Source organism: Acinonyx jubatus, chromosome X (genome assembly GCF_027475565.1).
Source record: "Acinonyx jubatus isolate Ajub_Pintada_27869175 chromosome X, VMU_Ajub_asm_v1.0, whole genome shotgun sequence".
Classification (NCBI taxonomy): domain Eukaryota; kingdom Metazoa; phylum Chordata; class Mammalia; order Carnivora; family Felidae; genus Acinonyx; species Acinonyx jubatus.
Window position 1 is genome coordinate 124,221,231 of NC_069389.1, and position 21,079 is coordinate 124,242,309.

At 36.1% G+C, this 21,079-nt stretch overlaps 1 protein-coding gene across 5 annotated transcripts in view; it reads right to left on the reverse strand.

The window, feature by feature from the left end:
- TMLHE (trimethyllysine hydroxylase, epsilon) overlaps nt 1–21,079 on the reverse strand; it is an 86,378-nt gene that overhangs the window by 26,926 nt on the left and 38,373 nt on the right. For 4 of the 5 annotated variants that reach the window (XM_027053172.2, XM_015085458.3, XM_027053170.2 and 1 more), the window contains 3 exons: nt 17,142–17,421; nt 7,221–7,340; nt 3,403–3,639 (listed from right to left, as the gene is read on the reverse strand). In XM_027053172.2, the coding sequence (XP_026908973.1) occupies nt 3,403–3,639; nt 7,221–7,340; nt 17,142–17,421 (637 nt within the window). The remainder of the gene's footprint in view (nt 1–3,402; nt 3,640–7,220; nt 7,341–17,141; nt 17,422–21,079) is intronic. The other variant, XM_027053173.2, reaches the window with a different exon arrangement.

Genomic DNA, 21,079 nt, shown 5'->3' on the forward strand with positions numbered 1-21,079 from the left:
ACAGTCACATTCATTCATTTATATGTTGTTTATGGCTGCTGTTGTACATCCACAACAGTATTGAGTAGTTGCAATAAAGACCATATATGTCACAAGCCTAAAATATTTACTATCTAGCCCTTTACAAAAAAAATCTGTAGACCCCCAATCTAAAATATCCACAATAATGTTAAAAAAGAACAAAGTTAACAAACATATTATCTGACTTCAAGAATTACTGTAAATTTAAAATGAAGTACTGGGACCTCATCAAAATAAAAAGCTTCTGCACAGTGAAGGAAACAATCAGCAAAACTAAAAGGCAACCAACGGAATGGGAGAAGATACTTGCAAATGACATATCAGGCAAAGGGTTAGTTTCCAAAATCTATAAAGAACTTATCAAACTCAACACCCAAAAAACAAATAATACAGTGAAGAAATGGGCAAAAGATATGAATAGACACTTCTCCAAAGAAGACATCCAGATGGCCAACCGACATGTGAAAAACTGCTCAACATCACTCATCATCAGGGAAATACAAATCAAAACTACAATGAAATACTACCTCACACCTGTCAGAATGGCTGACATTAACAACTCAGGCAACAACAGATGTTGGCGAGGATGTGGAGAAAGAGGATCTCTTTTGCACTGCTGGTGGGAATGCAAACTGGTGCAGCCACTCTGGAAAACAGTATGGAGCTTCCTCAAAAAAATTAAAAATAGAACTACCTTATGACACAGCAATTGCATTACTAGATATTTATCCAAGGGATCCAGGTATGCTGTTTTGAAGAGGCACATGCACTCTGATGTTTATAGCAGCACTATCAACAATAGCCAAAGTATGGAAGGAGCCCAAATGTTCAATGATGGATGAATGGATAAAGAAGATGTGGTATGTGTGTATATATATATATATATATATATATATATATATACATACATATACACAATGGAGTATTATTTGACAATCAAAAAGAATAAAATCTTGCCATTTGCAGCTATGTGGATGGAACTAGAGGGTAGTATGCTAAGCGAAATGAGACAGTCAGAGAAAGACAAATATATAACTTCACTCATATGAGGACTTTAAGATATAAAACAGATGAACATAAGGGAAGGGAAGCAAAAATAATATAAAAACAGGGAAGGGGACAAAACATAAGAGACTCTTAAATATGGAAAAAAAACAGAGGGTTACTGGAAAGGTTCTGGGAGGGGGGATGGGCTAAATGGGTAAGGGGCATTAAGGGATCTACTCCTGAAATCATTGTTGCACTATATGCTAGCTAACTTGGATGTAAATTTAAAAAAAATAAAGAAAAAAATTAGTATAAACTTGCACTACCTGAGACAGTGTGGAACTGTCATAAGGATCCACCAATACATAATGGAATCAAATAGAGGTCCCAGAGACAAACCCCCATTTACATGGCCATTTGATTTTTGACAGAGTTGCAAAGGCAATTCAATGAGGCTATGACACCTGGATACCTATATGTAAAAACTATGAACTTCTACCTATACCTCACCACATAGAAAAAATTTATTTGAGATCGATCACAGATTTAAATGTAAAAATAAAACTATAATACTTTTAGAAAGCATAGGAGAATGTCATCATGTCATAGGGGTAGTTAAAGATTTCTTATGCAGGTCATAGAAACAATGACTGTTAAAGAAAAAAATAATCAATTATATTTTATTAAACTTAAAATTCTCTCCCCATTAAAAGACACTGTTAAAAAATAAATAGGTAAGTTACAGCATAGAAAATAATATTCCTAAAACATATATTCAGTAAGAAATAGTGACCAGCATATATAAAGAACTCCTACAGCTCAATAATGAAAAGACAACTCAATGAAAAAATGGGCAAAAGATTTAACCAGATATTTTAGAAGATATATAAATGGCCAATAAGCACATGGAAAGATGCTCAACATCATCAGTCATCAAAAAAATGCAAATTAAATCCCAAAGAGATAACCACCATAATGGCTAAAACTAATGGGACTGACAACAGCAAGTAGTGGCAAGGATGTGGAGCAGCTACAATCCTCATGCACTGCTGATGACAATATAAAATCAAACAACTACTTTAGTAAAAGTTCTGGCAGTTACTTATGAAACTAAACACTCACCTACTCTATGACGCAGTATTCCACTTGTAGCTATTGACCTGAGTGGAATGAAGACACATATCTACAAAAATACTTTTCTATGAATGCTCATGGCAGTTTTATTCATAATAACTCCAAATTAGAAACAGCCCAGGTGTTTGTTAATAAAAGCATTTATTCTATGGTATGAATTTCTAGAACAGGCCAAACTAATCATTGGTGGCAAAAATCAAAACCATGATCTCCTCTGGGGTGGCTGTGCAGGGTTGGACTAGGAAAGAGTATAAGGGACTTTCTGCAGTGACAGGAACATTCTATATCTTGATAGGTGTTTGGTTTACATAGGTATATGCATTTGTCCAAATTCAGCAAGCGTATATTTGATATTTTAAAACATAATTTTATGTAAGTTTTATTTCAAAATTAAAAATTTGTAAACAAATATTGAACTTTACTTAAAGATATAAATGCTGAAGCATTTAGGGGGATATGTAGTCATATCTGCAATGTACTTTGAGATGCATCAAAAATGAGATTAATAGATAGGCAGGCAGATAGGCAGATAGATAAGAAAACAAGCATATAGCAATACCTTCCTGGTAGAATCTAGGTGGTGGGTCTATGGGTTTTACTGTAAATGCTTACAACTTTTCTATATGTTTAAAAATGTTTCTCGTCAAATGTTGGAAAAAATACTGATTACCTGCTCACTGTTCTAAGCAACGGGGATACAAGAGATGACTAAGAGAGTTTTCTAGAGGAGGTTATCCGATGGCAGTGAATTAGTATTTATGCAGTTCCCATTAAAATCCAGGGGCAAAGGCAGGAGAAACAGTTTATTTTTATATTTACAACTGGGTGTGGAGGAGCAGACTGAAATGAGTGGAGATGATGGGTTCAATTTTGAATACGATGTGCTTTATGATGCTATAAGATACCTAAGTGGCACTATCTAGTAGACTGTTGGATATACAGGTCAGGGGGTTTGCATAAATGTGGGCTACAGACAAGTGTGGTCATGATGCCTTTGGGTACTCTAGCTGTTTGGTCACTGAGCACAATTTAATCACTTTTTTGATTTTAATAATGTTTTCATTTTAAAATCTAGTATTCTTTACCTGTTGGCCTATTTATTATTCCATGGGAAGTATAATAACAGAAATTGTTAATAAAGAGACTTAAAATAGCAAGATTAAAATGTGGTCAGTATAAGGATTTCAGGGATTTTCATTACATTTGAAGGCTAATAATGGGTAAGTACATTGCAGTGGGGGATAGTTCTTTGGTGCTCACCTGATCAAATACAGCTCTTTATTCCATGGGTAGGTATTTAAGACTGGCCCAACCCCAACCATGTGGTTGTGACATTCGCCAACATTTTCAATATATTCATGCCTCAGTGGCACTTTGGTGAGGAGTTCAAATTCCTCAGGTGCCTTTTGAAGTACCTGATCTGCTGCATAGAATCCATCTACCAGCAGTGTCCTGCCACCTGTTCCTTCATGCTTAAGACAGTGAAACACTTGAATGCTGAAAAGGGAAAAATTAAAGTCTTCTGTTCAGTGGAAAAAAGAGAACATATCAAAATTTTAGAAAATTATATATGGAATAATTTCTGAATCTACTTGTGTCATTTTCATTTCCTAACTATCTTTCCATATAGCCAGTTGTACTTTTTTGTGCTTTGAAATACTAATACTATTACAGGTTTCTTCTAAACATATTCAATATGAATTAAAGCCTATATGTGACAGACCCTGGAAATACAGACATGAATAAGATATAGTCTCTGTTTTAAAGAACCCCGAAATTAAAAAAATATGTACCAAAAACAAACATTAAAAATTATAAAAACTCAAAAATAAACATTAAAAGAATTTTTTAAAAATCTCAAAAATAAACATTAAAAAGTTTTTTATCTCAAAAAATAAACATTAAAAAATTTAAAAAATAAAAAATAAAGAAGCCTGTAGTTTAGTAGGAAAAGATGAAGCATAGAAATATCAATAAGATTATGATAGGAACTATAATACAGTTATATACAAGATATAGAGGGGCCACGAAGAAAGGACATTTTTTACAAGGTATGTTCAAGGAAGAGAGCAAGAAGTGTATATCAGCATAGAACAGAGAATCACAAAAGGCTTTTAAACTGGGAAGCTCTATGGTCACATTAACATTTTTAAGACTTGATTAGGATGATAGTATGGGAGATGGACTTGTGGGAAGCAAGATGACAAAAAATGTAGAGAACAACTTGATGACTGAAATAGACAAAAATACTGAGGGCTTGAGCTTAAAGAAAGGTGTAGAAAAGACACACCAAAGAGATACTATAGTAGATTTGATGACTAATTAAATGTGGTGGACAAAGAACAAGCAAAAATCTAGAATGACTTCAGGTTTTTCACTTGAGTAACTTGTCATATGCAAAGATGGAGAATTGTAATTGGATTATAATGAGGGAGTATGAGGGGTTGAAGTTCAGTTTAGGGGCCATGTTGAAATAGTTGAGTCATTTGTGGCTGAAAATGTTAACAGGGAAAGGAAAAGTGACTTAATGGGCTAGAAAGCTCAACTAGAATTCCCAAATTAACAAGGGGAAGATAAAATTAATAAAAATTTAGTAAACTAATAAACATAAAAGTAAATAACAAAGTAAAATAAGTAATAAATATGAATGCAGATAGAAGGAATAAAATCAAGGAGAATCTAATATAAACACAATTAAAATGAGAAAGGTCAGGGGTGCCTGGGTGGCTCAGTCGGATAAGGGTCCAACTTCGGCTCAGGTCATGATCTCACGGTTCATGAGTTCGAGCCCTGCGTCAGGCTCTGTGCTGATGGCTCAGAGCCTGGAGCCTGCTTCGGATTCTGTGTCTCCTCTCTCTCTGTGCCTTCTCCACTCATTCTCTCTCTCTCTCTCTCTCTCTCAAAAATAAATAAATATTAAAAAAATCAAATGAGAGAGTTCAGTTCTGGTTTTTGAGCTTTCTGTGAAACATCTAGGTCAAGATTGTTTAGTAGCTAGTTGAAGTTATTTAACTCAGAAGAGAGGTGGATTTTGTAGTTGTCGGTAGGTGATAGCCAAAGCCAAGATCATGGAAGAAGTCATTTAGAGAGATCATTGCAAGTAAGAAATGGACCGAGGAAAAAAAGGCAGCACAGGATGCTGAGGAAAAGTGGTCAGATATAGGAGGAAAACTAAAAAAAGAAAGGATATTTAAGAAGAGGTAGTGGTTAATGACATTCGCCAGGGGTCAAGTAAGATGTAGACTGAAAGGTACACACTGGGTATGGCAATAAGTTTCTGGTGACTTTGGAGAGAGTAATTTTAATTGGGAAGGGGTTGGATGAACTAGCTGACTATGAATTTGAGGAATGAATGGGAAATGAAAATAAAAAGATATTGAAGGTAGATGATTCTTTTAATAAGTTTAGATGTGAAGGGGAGGAATAAGGCAGGGCTGTAACTAGAGGGAGACAGAGTCCAAAGAAGATATGAGAAGCTGATAGGAAGGATTCAATAGGTATGAAAAGGGTGAATATGTAGGAGAGAGAAATCTCCAAGGAGGCCGGAAAATATGAGATCCAGAGCAAAGGTAGCTTCAGAAAGGACAAGGCATATAACAATGTTGATGATGATGATGACAATGGCTAAAGTGATAATAATCATAGCTAGCATTTCATGACCACTTAATATGTTTCAGGCAGTATGCCAAGTGCTTTAAATACATTATGTAATTTAATCCCTGAGCAATACTAATGAATAGGTTTTATTACTAGTTTCATTTTACCAACGAGGAAACTGAGGCACAGAGAAGTTATTTGTCCAAAATCACAAAGCTAACATATGTGCCAGCTGGGATGCAGATCCAGATCTGTTGATGACATGGCCTGAACTCTCAACCACTCTTACTACACTGTTAATGTACTTGGTCCTTGTCATTGAATAGAAAGGGTTAAATTAAAGGCACAGACAACTAACTGCTTATCTTTGGTAGTGAGTTGCTCAAATTTGAGAAAAGGGTTTTTCAGTGTTTGAATGTCAACCTCTGTCTAGTTGTTTCTCATCCCATTTCTTCTTTCTTCCTTCTGCACCCCCTAGAATGAGGATGCAGGCTGTTGGGATCTTCATATATTGATAACATTGACAAGGACCCTCTAAAAGCTGCTTTATTCTTCTTCTCCTGAACCAAATATTCTTAAGTTCCAAACTCTTTAAGAAAATCTATGTAGCCACAATCAATTGCATATTATCACCCGCTCATATGCTCTTTATAAATGCATATGTACACTCACTTTAGTAGTATCTTTGTGCCTCAGGCTTATCATCTATATATGCAGGAGCAAGATCAATAACAACAAAATAACAACTACAAAGTTACTTCTAATAAGTGGCAAATAGTAGATAAGTTCAGTATGGTATTTATTCATCATGTCACATAATTATCATTTTATTTTTGTGGTGAGAACATTTAAGATCTACTCTCTGTTAGCTACAATGATAATCAGATTACAATATATAACCACTATACACTTTAAATTTATATAATGTTTTATATCAGCTATTAATTTATATAATGTTTTATGTCAACTATATATCAATAAAGGGGAAAAAGTATGGTATATCTTTGGCTCAGCAACTTCTGGTTCTATGTGAAAAAATTTTCATTAATTCCTCCTCTGCACCTTCTTATAAATTGGATTCAAATTCCTGTTAACACCACCCAAAGCAGCTGTGTCTAGAATATTGACCTCTTTGCAATATAACTAAATATAAGAAAACTGTGCAATTCCAAAATTAATGGTTAGGCAATACTTTTTTATGTTATTTGTAATTACTTTGACAAAATGTAAATTAAGCAAAATTAAGATCCACTTATGTAGTAAGGTGTATTTTCAATCATTTCAAAAAACTTATTCTTGTAAGTTCTAAGACTGAGCAAGGGTATTTAAAAATGACCATGTTGCTAAGAGAATAAAAAGAAATAGTCATAAACGTCAGCAGCATATATGATATTGGTTCAAATAGAATGGAAAATGATTAAGAAATTATTCAAGACCATCACATGTAAAGATCCTAATATGGAAAATTCGAATCCACTTACCCACAGGGCTCCTGAAAATAGGCAGTGTCAGTGTGCCGATCCAAAGCCAGCTTGGTGTATGCAGTGTCACCCCTGGAGAAGTCTGAAGTGAAATACCACATCCTCCCATAGATGGTTTCTCTGTCAAATGAAATGAAGAAAGATTTTTAACTATTTGAAATTTTTAATTTTGTCTTTTACAACTCTAATAACTTCTTTAGTTATTCACAAATAACATTAGTTTTTTGGCTCCAGATTTCTGTCCGTAAGGTGTAGATGACCTTTGAACACACCACCAGTCTTAACAATTCTGTAACTGATTAATATTTTAGGAAGTTGGGGGGAAAACTGAAAGAACAGTTGATCCTTGACCAACACAGGTTTGAACTGCATGGATCCACTCGTACATGGATGTTTTTTCAATAAATACATTATTGTAAATATATTTTCTCTTCCTTATGGTTTTCTTTTTTTTTTTCAAAAAATTTCTTAATGTTTATTTATTTTTGAGACAGAGAGAGTGCAAGTGGGGAAGGAGCAGACAGAGAGGGAGACACAGAATCTGAAGCAGGCTCCAGGCTCTGAGCTGTCAGCATAGAGCCTGACGCGGGGCTCAAACCCATGAACTGTGAGATCATGACCTGAGCCAAAGTTGGATGCTGAACCAAATGAGCCACCCAAGCTCCCCATGATTTTCTTATTAACATTTTATTTTCTCTAGCTTCCTTTATTGTAAGAATACAGTATATAATACGTATAACATATAGAATACGTGTTAATTGTTATTGGTAAAGCTTCGGGTCAACAGTAGGCTATTAGCAGTTAAGTTTTTGGGGAGTCAAAAAGTTATACATGAATTTTCAACGTGTGGTGTGGGTGGGGGGGGGTCAGTTCCCCTAAGCCCCCGCATTGTTCAAGGGTCAACTGTATATTGTTGTTTCAAAGCTTAGGGAACCATTCCTCTTTGTTTATATGCCTACTTTTAATAGCTTTCACATTCAAGGTTCTTTCCTATGCTCACTTTCCTTACATAGAAAAAGATGTCTTTATGCAGATGCTTTTAGAAGTGGTTAATGTAGGTCCTCACCCATCTTTTGGACAGGGAGGAATAAGAAAAAGAGAAGATAGTTTCTGTTAGCAAGTATTTCGTGAGATGCTGTATCACTGTTGCTGTATCTTTCCTTGAGATATACATCATGGGTTTTGATTTTACAATTATTTTCCTGGTGGCTCACATCTGACCAAAGGTCACTTTAATTCTTTACTTTTCAGTGTTCATCTTATTTTCTGAACCCTCAAAGGCCAAACAGGAAACATCCTTTCTCATGGACTATAATCCCTAAAGCCCTCTCAATTTATTTACAGCACAGGTTCATTACTTGAAAGTTCTTAAAATGTGTTTATAACTAAATGGTTCAAAATGTTGATTATGCTGTACAAGGATAGGGCAAATGACCCAGCACACTATCTGCTACATAATTAGCTATATCTAGCCCTTATCAAGTAAAAGGAAAGTACTAATTATAACAAAGTATGTTTACATCACATTTAATACTACACAAGATCAATCCAAGTACTACATAGAAATGCAGACTGGCAAGTGGAAACAACACTGTATTTAGGATCAGGAAGCCTGACCTATCTGAATTCTAGTATTTTTTAATTAATTACTGAATTGTTATTAGTGAACATATTCTGGTAGCACTGTTATATATACATCACACTATTTTTTTAATTTTTAAATTAAAAATTAAATTAAAAATTTAAATTTAAATTTAATTTAAATTCCAGTTAGTTAACATACAGTGTAATATTAGTTTTAGGTGTACACTAGAGTGATTCAACACTTCCATACAACACCCACAGCTCATCATGACAAGTGAACTCCTTAATCGCCACCACCTATTTAACCCTTCCCCCTTCACCTCCCGTCTGGTAACCATCAGTTTGTTCTCTAGAGTTTTTTTCTTCGTTTGCCTCTCTCTCTTTTTACACCTTTGCTCATTCGTCTTGTTTCTTAAATTCCACTTATAAGTAAAGTTATATGGCACTTGTCTTTCTCTGACTGACTTATGTAGCTTAGTATTACACTCTCTAATTCCATGCATGTCATTACAAATGGCAGGATTTCATTCTTTTTTTTAATTTAAATTCAAGTTAACATACAGTGTAGTCTTGGCTTCAGGAGTAGAACCCAGTGATTCATCACTTGCATATGACACCCAGTGCTCATCCCAAAAAGGGCCCTCCTTAATGCCCATCATCCATTTAACCCATCCCTCCACCCACCTCCCCTCCACCAACCCTCAGTTTGTTCTCTATAGTTAAGCGTGTATTTCTTGGTTTGCCTATCTTTTCCCCCTATGTTCACCTGTTTTGTTTCTTAAATTCCACGTATGAGTGAAATCATATGGTATCTTTTTCTGACTTATTTCGTTTAGCATAAAACACTCTAGCCCCATCCATGTCATTGCAAATGGCAAGATTTCATTCTTTCTGATGGCTGAGTAATATCCCATTGTATGTACATACCACATCGTTATCCATTCATAAGTTGATGGACATTTGGGGTCTTTCCATAATTTGGCTATATTGGTAATGCTGTTATAAACATCAGGGTGCATGTGTCCCTTTGAGTCAGTGTTTTTTATCCTTTGGGTAAATACCTAGCAGTGCAATTGCTGGGTCATAGGGTAGTTCTATTTTTAATTTTTTTGAGGAACCTCCATACTGTTTTCCAGAGTGCCTGTACCAGTTTGCATTCCCACCAACAGTGCAAAAGGGTTCTCCTTTCTCTGTATTCTCACCAACATTTGTTGTTTCATGTGTTGTTAGTTTCATCCATTCATTCCAACAGATGTGAGGTGATATCTCATTGTAGTTTTGATTTGCATTTCCCTGTTGATGAGTGATGTTGAGCAACTTTTCAAGTCTCTGTTAGCCAGCTGCACGTTTGCTTTGGAAAAATGTCTACTCATGTCTTCTGCCCATTTCTTGACAAGATTATTTGGTTTTTGTGTGTTGAGTTTGATAAGTTCTTTCTACATTTTTGATACTAACCCTTGATCAGAAATGCCATTTGCAAATATCTTGTCCCATTCTGAACACTGCCTTTTAGTTTTGTTGATCATTTCCTTCACTGTGCAGAAGCTTTTTATCTTGATGAAGTCACAATAGTTCATTTTTGCTTTCATTTCCCTTGCCTCTGGAGACATGTCTAGTAAGAAGTTCCTATGGCTGAGGTCAAAGAAGTTGCTGCCTCTGTTCTTCTGTAGGATTTTAATGGTTTTCCTGTCTTACATTGAAGTCTTTCATCTATTTTGAATTTATTTTTGTGTATGGTATAAGAAAGTGGTCCAGTTTTATTCTTCTGCATGTTGCCGTCCAGTTTGCCCAACACTATTTGTTGAAGAGACTTTTTCTCATCTTTCCTGCTTTGTTGAAGATTAATTGACCATAGAGATGTGGGTTACTTTCTGGGTTTTGTATTCTGTTCTATTGATCTATGTGTTTGTTTTTGTGCCATTACTATACTGTCATGATCACCACAGCTTTGTAATAGAACTTGAAGCCCAGAATTATGATGTCTCCAGCTTTGCTTTTCTTTTTTAAGATTGCTTTCTAATCCCAATAGCTTTGGCTATTTGGGATCTTTTGTGGTTCCATAAAAATTTTAGGATTGTTTGTTCTAGCTCTGTGAAAGATGCTAGTGGTATTTTGATAGGGATTGCATTAAAGGTGTATAATATAGACATTTTAACAATATTTGTTCTTCCAATCCTTAGGCATGGAATGTTTTTCCATTTCTTTGTGTCATCTTCAATTTCTTTCACCAGTGTTTCCTAGTTTTCAGAATAGAGATCTTTTACCTCTTTGGGTAGGCTTATTCCTAGGTATCTTACCTTTTTTGTGTGCAATTTTAAATGGGATTGATTCCTTGATTTCTCTTTCTGTTGCTTCATTATTGGAGTATAGAAATGTAACACATTTCTGTATGTTGATTTTATATCCTGTCACTTTACTGAACTTGTGTATCAGTTTTAGCAATTTTTTTGGTGGAATCTTCTGGGTTTTCTATAATAGAGTATCAGGTCATCTGCAAATAGTGAAAGTTTGACTTCTTCCTTGTCTATTTGGATGCCTTTTATTTTTTTATGTTTTCTGATTGCTGAAGCTAAGACTTCCAGTATTATGTTAAGTAACAGTGGTGAGATTGGACATACCTATCTTGTTCCTGACCTTAGAGGAAAAGCTCTCAGTTTTTCCCTATTGACGATATTTGCTCTGGGTTTTTCATATATGGCTTTTATTATGTTGAGGTATGTTCCCTCTATCCCTACTTTGTTGAGGGTTTTTTTTTTATTTATCACGAATGGATGCTGTATTTTGTCAAATGCTTTCTCTGCATCTAATGAGAGGGTCATATGGTTCTTATCCTATCTTTTATTAATGTGGTGTCATGTTCATTTATTTGTAAACATTGAACCACCCCTGAAGCCTAGGCATAAATCCCACTTGACCATGGTGAATGATTCTTTTAATGTACTGTAGGATTCGATTTGCTAGTAGTTTGTTGAGAATTTTTGCATCCATATTCATCAGGGAAATTTGCCTGTAGCTCTGTTTTTCAGTGGAGTCTTTCGTTTTGGAATCAGGGTAATGCTGGTCTTATAGAATGAGTTTGGAAGTTTTCCTTCCATTTCTATCTTTTGGAACAGTTTGAAAACAATAGGTTTTAACCCTTCTTTAAATGAATGTTAGATTTCACCCGTGAAGCCATCTGGCCCTGGACTTTTGTTTGTTGGGAGATTTATTACTGATTCAATTTCTTTTCTGATTATCAGTCTGTTCAAGTTTTCTATTTCTTCCTGTTTCAGTTTTGGTTGTTCATGTTTCTAGGAATTAATCCATTTCTTACAGGTTGTCCAATTTGTTGGCATATGGTTTTTCATAATATTTTCTTATAATTGTATTTATGTGGTGTTGGTTGTTATTTCTCCTCCCTAATTTTGATTTAATTTATTTGAGACCAATCTATTTTCTTTTGATAAGACTCGCTAAGTGTGGGGAATAAGTTTTGGAATTCCCTGAGCTTGTACCAATGGGTTAACAAGGCTTACAATGAAAGCATCCAAGATTAGGCAAATAGGGCGAAAGTGCTCCCAGCATAGAACAAAACAGAAAGCTGCTGTCACAGGACTTAAGGTCCAGAATAGGTAAACAGGTAAACAGGGCTATAGACTGCAGCACGGTGAAATTGCCCAGAGCGGAGCTAATTAGCAAAAGAAAAGTGCCTTGTTGATCCTAAGGTAGCCTGCTCTATCTCTCTTATCCCGTAGGCAAGCTAAGATAAACAGACGTGGCGCCTTGTGCCTGCTGTAAACCATCTGCTTGGCACCGTGAGTTTGTTTTGTATTGACCCAAACCCCTAACACTGCACATCTTCGAAACACCTTTTCTATCACACACGAGTTAATGTTTACTGTTTCATTGTCTCTTTCTGCACGTCCATCACGTTTGTAAGCCTTCTGATCGTAATAAAAACTGAGCAAGGACCCTTATTCGAGGCTCTTGTCACCTCCCGGACATTAGCCTCTCTCATATTCAATTCTTCATCCACTCTCTTGCTGGACAAGAGAGAACTCCAGACTCAAAGTCTGCAACAGCTAGGGGGTTATCAATTTTATTAATTTTTTCAAAAAATCAGCTCCTGGTTTCACTGATCTGTTCTACTGTTTTGTTTTGTTTTTTAGTTTCTATATCATTTATTTCTGGTCTAATATTTATTATGTCCCTTTATCTGCTGGCTTTAGGCTTCATTTGTTGTTGTTTTATTGCTGCTTTAGGTGTAAGTTTAGGTTGTTTGAGATTTTTCTTGCTTCTTGATGTAGGCTTGTATTGCTATATATTTCCTTCTTAGGACCACTTTTGCTGAGTTCCAAAGATTTTAGAGAATGATGTTTTCATGTTTCATTTGTTTCCATGTATTTTTAAATTTCTTCTTTGATTTCCTGGTTAACCCACTCATTGTTTAGTAGCATGCTGTTTAACCCTCATGTGTTTGTGGTCTTTCCAATTTTTTTCTTGTGGCTGACTTCAAGTTTCATAGTGTTGTGGTCATAAAACATACATGGTATGATAAAAGTCTTTTTGTACTTGTTGAGGCCTGTTTTTTGACCTAGTAAGTGGTCTATTCTGGAGAATGTCCCATGTGCATTTGAAAAAACTGTATTTTGCTGCTTTGGGATGAAATGTTCTGAATATATCTATTAAGTCCATCTGGTCCAGTGTATCATTCAAAGCCATTGTTTCCTTGTTTATTTTTTGCTTAATTTGCCCATTGGTGTAAGTGGGGTGTTAAAGTCCCCTACTATTACTGTATTATTATCAATTAGTTCCTTTATATATGCTATTGTTTATATATTTGCATGCTTCAAGTTGGGGGCATAAATATTTATGATTGTTATATCTTTCTATGGGATAGTCACCTTTATTTTGATATAGTGCCCTTCTTCATTTCTTCTTACAAAGACTTGTTTAAAATCAAGTTTGTCTCATAGAAGTTTGGCTATTATGGCTTTATTTTGATGTCCATTTGCATGATAAATATTTCTCATGTTCAATCTGCAGATGTCTTTAGGTCTAAAATGAATCTCTTATATGTAGCATGCAGATGTGTCTTCTTTTTTTATCCATTCTGACACCCTATGTCTTTTGATTGGAGTGTTTAGTCCACTTACATTCAGAGTGATTACTTATAGATCTGTACTCAATACCATTTTATTACGTGCTTTGTCATTGTGGAGATTTTCTTTGATCCTTTGTTGTCCTTGTCAATTTTGTTCTCTCCTTTCCACTCAAAGAGCCCCCTTTAATATTTCTTGCAGGGTTAGTTTAATGATCACAAACTCCTTTAGTTTTTGTTTGTCTGGGAAAGTCTTTATCTCTCATATTCTGAATGATAGCCTTGCTGGATAGAGTATTCTTGGCTGCAGGTTTTTCTCATTCAGTACTTTGAACAAATCATGCCATTCCCTCTGGCCTGCCAAATTTCTGTTGAGAAATCTCCAGCTAGCCTTATGGGTCTTCCCTTATAAGTTAGGGACTTCTTTTGTCTTGCTGCTTTTGGGATTTTTTTCTTTATCACTATGTTTTGCAAATTTAAGTACAATATATCTTGCTGGCCTGCTTTTTTTTTTTCTCCGTGCCTCCTGATTCTGGATGTCTCTTTCCTTCTCCAGATTAGGGAAGTGTTCAGCCATTATTTCCTCAAATAAATCTTCCCCCTTTCTCTCTCTTCTTCTGGGACCCCTATGATACAAATATTATTACATTTAATGGAGTCACTGAGTTCCCTAAGTCTATTCTTGTGATCCATCACTCTTCTCTCTTTTGTTCAAATTCATTATTTTCCATAATTCTATCTTGTATATTACTTATTCATTCTTCTGCTTCTTCCATCCTTGTGGTCATTACAACCAGTTGGTTTTGAATCTCAGTTATCACATTTTTCATTTCTGATGGATTGTTTTTTAACTCTTCTATTTTGTGGTAAGGGTCTCCCTGATGTCTCCCATACTTTTCCAACCAGCAAGTATCTTTATGATTGTTGCTTTAAATTCTCCATCAGGCATATTAAATTATGTCTGTCTGTTTCAATTAGACCCCTGGCCATGACCTCTTCTTGTTCTTTCTTTGGAGATGAATTCTTGTCTTGGCATTCTGTCTAGGTCTCTGTCTTCTTCTTTGTGTTAGAAAAGTCTGTTAGTTTCTGCTCCTGAGTGTAAATGGCTGTATGAAGAGGTCATATAGCATCCAGAGCCTGGTGCTTTAGGGAGTGTCTTTGATGTGTGTTGTGTGATTCTGCTGCTGTGTTTTGGCTGCTCTATCCCTCAGGTCAGTTCCTGCAGAGGCTCTTCTTGCATGCAGTGGGGAGTGTTTGCACCTTAGCCAAAGTGTAGTGCATTTTAACTAGGTGTGCTCTGGTCTGCTTGTTAAAAGGGACCTGATGCTACTTCCATGAGAACTGAAGCCTTGAACAACTCTCTGGTTGGGAGACATGGTGTGGGCAGGGGTTTGTGCTGATCTTCTGGGGGAAGGGGCCTGCTGTGCTGATCCTAGGCACACTTGCCCGAGAAAAGCAGTACCAGCAGCACAAAGTGTGACTTCGTGTAAGCAAGTTAGTCAGTTTGTGTTGGCACTGTGCTGTTTTCCTGAAGTTGGTTTATGCTGAGGGGCGAGGGAGGAAAATTGTGCCAGCCCGCTCCTTTGTCCCTGTAGAAGGGAGTCCATGCTTCCTGCTCTGAGAAAAGCACCCCCAGAGGAGCAAATAATTTCCCGTTGTGTGTCCTATGTGTTTTTCAGATCACCGTTTTAACACTGTCTCTGGGTCATATGCCTGCTTGGAGCAGCACAGTATACTCTGGGATCTAACTCAGCCAAGCCTGCTGACTTTTAGAACTCCAAAATTTAGGGACCTGCTGTGGAAGGGGCCTGTGCTGGTCCTCTGGGAAAGGGTTTTGCCACACTGAAATGGATATAGTTTGACATGGAAGGGTAGGTGTACCAGAGCACGTGGGTGTGGGATTTGGAGCAAGAAGGCTAAACAGCTAATTTCCCGGTTAGCTACCCTCTGCAGGTATCTCTATGCCTATGCCGAGGGGCGGGAGAGGAAAATGGTGTCGTCTTTTGTCCTCAGAAAGGCAATGCCACCTCTCACAGATGTGCTGCAAGAAGAGCAAATAGTCTCTTCTCGTGTGCCTTACTTAGTAGTTCCTCATATCGAGCCATCTATCCTCAGGTTGTTTGCCTGCCTTCTCTCTAGGAGTCAGGCAGTGTCCTCAGGTTTCTATCCCAGTCAAGTCTGGGGACCTCTAAAATTCCAGTCTTTGAGCCCCATTGGTTGCAAAAACTAATGAAAATCAGCCCCTCTTGTTTTCCCGGCCAATGGCTGTGCAGAAGTGATCTCCTTGTGCTTATCCCTATGTGCTCCACTCTCTCTCACATTTCTCTGCAACCAGGGCTCTCTTCCTCCCACAGCACCTACAGTACGTTTCTCCCCCAAATTGCGTCTCTGCACTTCCTACCTTCCTTGATGTGGCCTCTTCTCTCCCTCTAGTTGTGGTTTGTTCTATCACTCCTCAGGTCAATTTCTTGGGTATTAAGAATGATTTGATAGTTATCTATCTGTGTTTGAGGGACAAGGCAAAGCTAGGGTCCTCCTAGTACACCACCATCTCAGCTCTACCCCAAATCCCAGTTCTACTACCTACTAGCAGAACAATACTGGGCAAGCCACCTACTTAATATACGTGGGTCTCAAGTGGCTCAGCAGAACAGGAGATAAAATATACACTTATCATGATTTCTATAATGACCAAAAGAAAATAATGGTGTAAATTTGTTGGTTACGTGCTATATTGTGTAAGGCAGTATTATTAACAACTAGTCTCTGGATCAAGCCTTAGCAATCATAGTAGGTCAAAACTGGATGATCTTTAGACACCATTTTATTCAATCCTCTAATTGTTCAGATGGGAAAATCAAGGCCAAGGGGGTAGAGGTGGAGGTGGAGGGTACAGGTGTGAGTGTAATGGAGTTGCCTATGTTCACACAATCCCCTGATGGTGGAACTCAGAATACTACCTGATTCTCTTTAATCAAAGTTAGTCCTCCTCCTAGTGTACAATGGTACCTGTCACTTTGAGGACCACTAAGCTGAAAAATTTTACAGTGACTTTGAAGTCTTCATCATATTTAACATGTAAGTGTCTTTAGAAATTAGAAATCTGGGCCTCAAATAAAGCACTATAAATGGGAATCACTTTATTCAGACCACAAAATATTCATAATTAAAAACAAGGTGACCATACCCTGTTGTTATTTTACTGGTATTAATGCTCTGGAAATTATTACTAGAGATATTAGAAACTAATAAGTTACCTGATCAAGCTGATCCTTTCAGCCAACTTCTCTGTGTGTTCTTGAGTGGGAGGGACATTTTCTACAAATGCAATTCCATACAGCAGAAAATTTTGCAGAAAGTTCTTTAATCCATCATTTGTTTCTAGGAAGCTCTGGAAATCTACAGATGGAACTTGGGCTTGCTGGTAGATTTCAGCATTCCATAAGATTCTAGGCTGGATGACCTTTTGTTTCTGCCCTTCATAGCTGTTTTTCACCAGCCAATCCAAATCATATTTAGTCACATGACCATCTGGCCCTTTTAAGGGAAAAATAAAAGACATTAAAATAATAGTTATAAGTACTGCCAATAATTTACTGGTTAAGAATGTTATTTTTAGCAACCAATTACCCAGTGCTATATTGTTTATGGAACAAAATTAAAACAAGTGCCTAGAATGTTCCTGAGAACAGAAATATTTGTAGGTTGAGTAGTATGAATTAATAAGTGAATGAATGAACAAATACATCTTACCAACTAGAATGGACTAAATGAATTAGGGTAATTTGACCTAATGATATGACATCAATATAACAGGATAATGATTTCATAAGCGACTTTGCCCACTGTGCCAAAAAAAAACCCCAAAAAGTAAAAAAAAAAATCCCCCCCCCAAATGCTTTAGAAAATCTTCAGGATATGCAAAGGGTATAGCAAGGGGAGTAAAAGGCTTTGCTGGCATCTTATCTTTTCTCTTACTTCTTTTTACTTCTCTTTCTCTGTCTCTGTTTCTCTCTGTTTGGCTTCCCACCCCATGACAATAAAAGTATCATAAAGAATTTGTAAAGCATAAAACATATGAGAAAGATTTTAAAAATTACCTATATTTACCATTCTACCATGCAGATGAAACCACTGTTAACAGCCTGGCATCATTCCTTCCACTTTTTTCCCATGTACCCTGCCTTTGTAACTTAATATTTTAAGAGTGATTTTATCAATAAAAATTTAAATCTTTGGGGCACCTGGGTAGCTCAGTCAGTTGAGCATCCAGCTCTTGATTTCGGCTCAGGACATGATCTAATTCATGCTAATGGGATCGATCCCACGACAGACTCTGTGCTGGCAGTGTGCAGACTACTTGGGATTCTCTCTCTCTTCCCCTCCTTTGCTTGTGCTCTCTCTTTCTCACAAAATAAATGAATAAACATTTTAAAAATTTTAAATCTTCATCCTATGATTGTTTCATAAATTCATAGACTCTTAACTATAGAGAAGAAACTGATGGTTCCCAGAAGGGAGGTGGGTGGAGGGATGGGTGAAATAGGTCATGGGGATTAAGAGGGCACTTGTGATGAGCACCGGGTGTTTTATGGTAGCGCTGAATCACTAAATTCTACACCAGAAACTAATATTACACTTTTATGTGAACTAACTGGGATAAAAATAAAACTTAAAAAATGAAATCTTCATAAAAATTCTTATAATTTGCAGAATATGGACTACCAAGATTTACCTAACCAATTTTCTCTGGAGCATGTAGGATTTTTTTCTTTCATTTCCTTATTATTTAATAGTGACATCCTTGTTTATAATTCTGATAATTTTCTTAAAATAGGAACACAGAAGGTGGAATTGTTAAATCTGAAGATCTAAACTTTTATGAGTCTTGATGCATTTAAGTTACTTTATTAGAAAGTCTACCAATTTCAGAGTGCCTGGGTGGCTTAGTCAGTTAAGCGTCCAACTCTTTATTTTGGCTCAGGTTATGATCTTACAGTTTGTGAGATTAAGCCCTGCATTGGGCCCTGCACTGACAGTGTGGTGCCTGCTTGTGATTCTCTCTCTCTCCTTCTCTCTCTGCCCCTGCCCTGCTCCTGCTGTTTCTCTCTCAAAATAAATATTTAAAAAATGTTCCCACAGTATTTTTAAAAAGTATACCAATTTTCATTCTCTACAGCAATATATATGTACCTATCAAAATAGAGTATGCTTATTTTTTAAAGATAGTTTTTCCAATTTGGTAGGTAAAGCTCTTATTGTAATAATTTTAATTTATTCATTTACTAATAAGGCTAATAAGAACATTTGTTAGACATTTATATTTGCTAGACATACATCTTTTATTTTTATTTTTAAATTATTATTACTTTATTTCAAGTTTTTATTTAAATTCCAGTTAATTAACATATAATGTAATATTGGTTTCAGGAGTAGAATTTAGTGATCCATCACTTACATACAACACCCAGTGCTCATTGCAATAAGTGCTCTCCTTAATGTCCATTACCCATTTAACCTATCCCCCCATCCACCTCCCCTCCAGCAACCCTCAGTTTGTTGTCTATAGTTAACAATCTAGCTCTTGGTTTGTTTTTCTCTTTATTTTTCCCTTTGCTTATTTATTTTGTTTCTTAATTTTCACATATGAGTGAAATCATATGGTATTTGTCTTTCTCTGTCTACTTATTTCATTTAGCATAATACTCTCTAGCTCCATCTGTATCATTGCAAATGGCAAGATTTCATTCTTTCTGATGGCTGAGTAATATTCCAGTATGTGTGTGTGTGTGTGTGTGTATACACATCTTCTTTGTCCATTCATCAGTCAATGGGCATTTGAGGTCTTTCCATAATTTGGCTATTGTTGATAGTGCTGCTGTAAACATTGGGATGCATGTGTCCCTTCAAGTCAGTATTTTTGTGTCCTTTGGGTAAATTCCTAAGTGCAAATGCTGGGTCATAGGATAGTTCTATTTTTAATTTTTTTGAGGAACCTCCATACTGTTTTCCAGAGTGGCTGCACCAGTTTGCATTCCCACCAACAGTGTAAGAAGGTTCCCCTTTCTCCACATCCTCGCCAGTACCTGTTGTTTCTTGTGTTGTTGATTTTAGCCATTCTGACAGGTGTGAGGTGGTATCTCATTGTAGTCTTGATTTGCATCTCCCTGATGATGAGTGATGTTCAGCATCTTTTCATGTGTCTGTTAGCCATCTGTATAGACATATTTTTTAAATGCAAGGGTTACCAAACTATGGCCCACAGGCCAAATCTGCCTGGCAGTTGTCTTTATCACACCTGTTTTGGAACACATGATACTCACTTGGTTACATATTGAGTATGTCTGCTTTCACCCTACTACTGAAGAATTGAATAGCTGAACAGTTGTGACAGAGACTGTACAGCTAGCAAAACCTAAAAGTTTTTACTATCTGGCCTTTTACAGAATATTTTCTGACTCATGCTGTAACGATCTGCCTGTTCACTTCTTTCTCACATTTTTCTATTGAAATACTAGTGCTTTTCTTTACAAACTGGCAATAAAATACCTTATACATTAATAGGTTTTCAGTCTCTGTAATGCATGTTGCAAATGTTTTGCATAGAAATAAACCTTTCTACGGCATGGGTTTTTTTTTACTATAGAGAAATCAGTAGTCAAAAGTATTGATTGTAAATATTGTTTCCTCCAAAGCTTTTTTCTTTTCACTTTTTATTTTGAAATAATTATAGATTCACAGGAAGTTGCAAAGAAATGCTTTTATTCAGTAAATAAATTCAGTAGTTGCAGGATACAAAATTAATATACAGAAATCTATTGTGTATCTATACATTAATAATAAAGTAGCAGAAAGAAAAGTTAAGAAAACAATCCCATTTACAATTGAACTGAAAAGAATGAAATACTTAGGAATCAATTTATCCAATGAGATGAAAGGCCTATACTGTGAAAAGTATGAGACATGAATGAAAGAAATTGAACAACAACAAAAACCGGAAAGTAATCCAATACTCATGGATTGGAAGAATTAATATTGTTAAAATGTCAATACTACCCAAACCAATCTACAGATTCAATGTAATCCCTATCAAAATACCAACAGTATTTTTCACAGAACTAGAACAAATAATCCTAAAGTTTGTATGAAACCACAAAAGACCCTGAATAGCCAAAGTAATCCTGAGAAAGAAGAG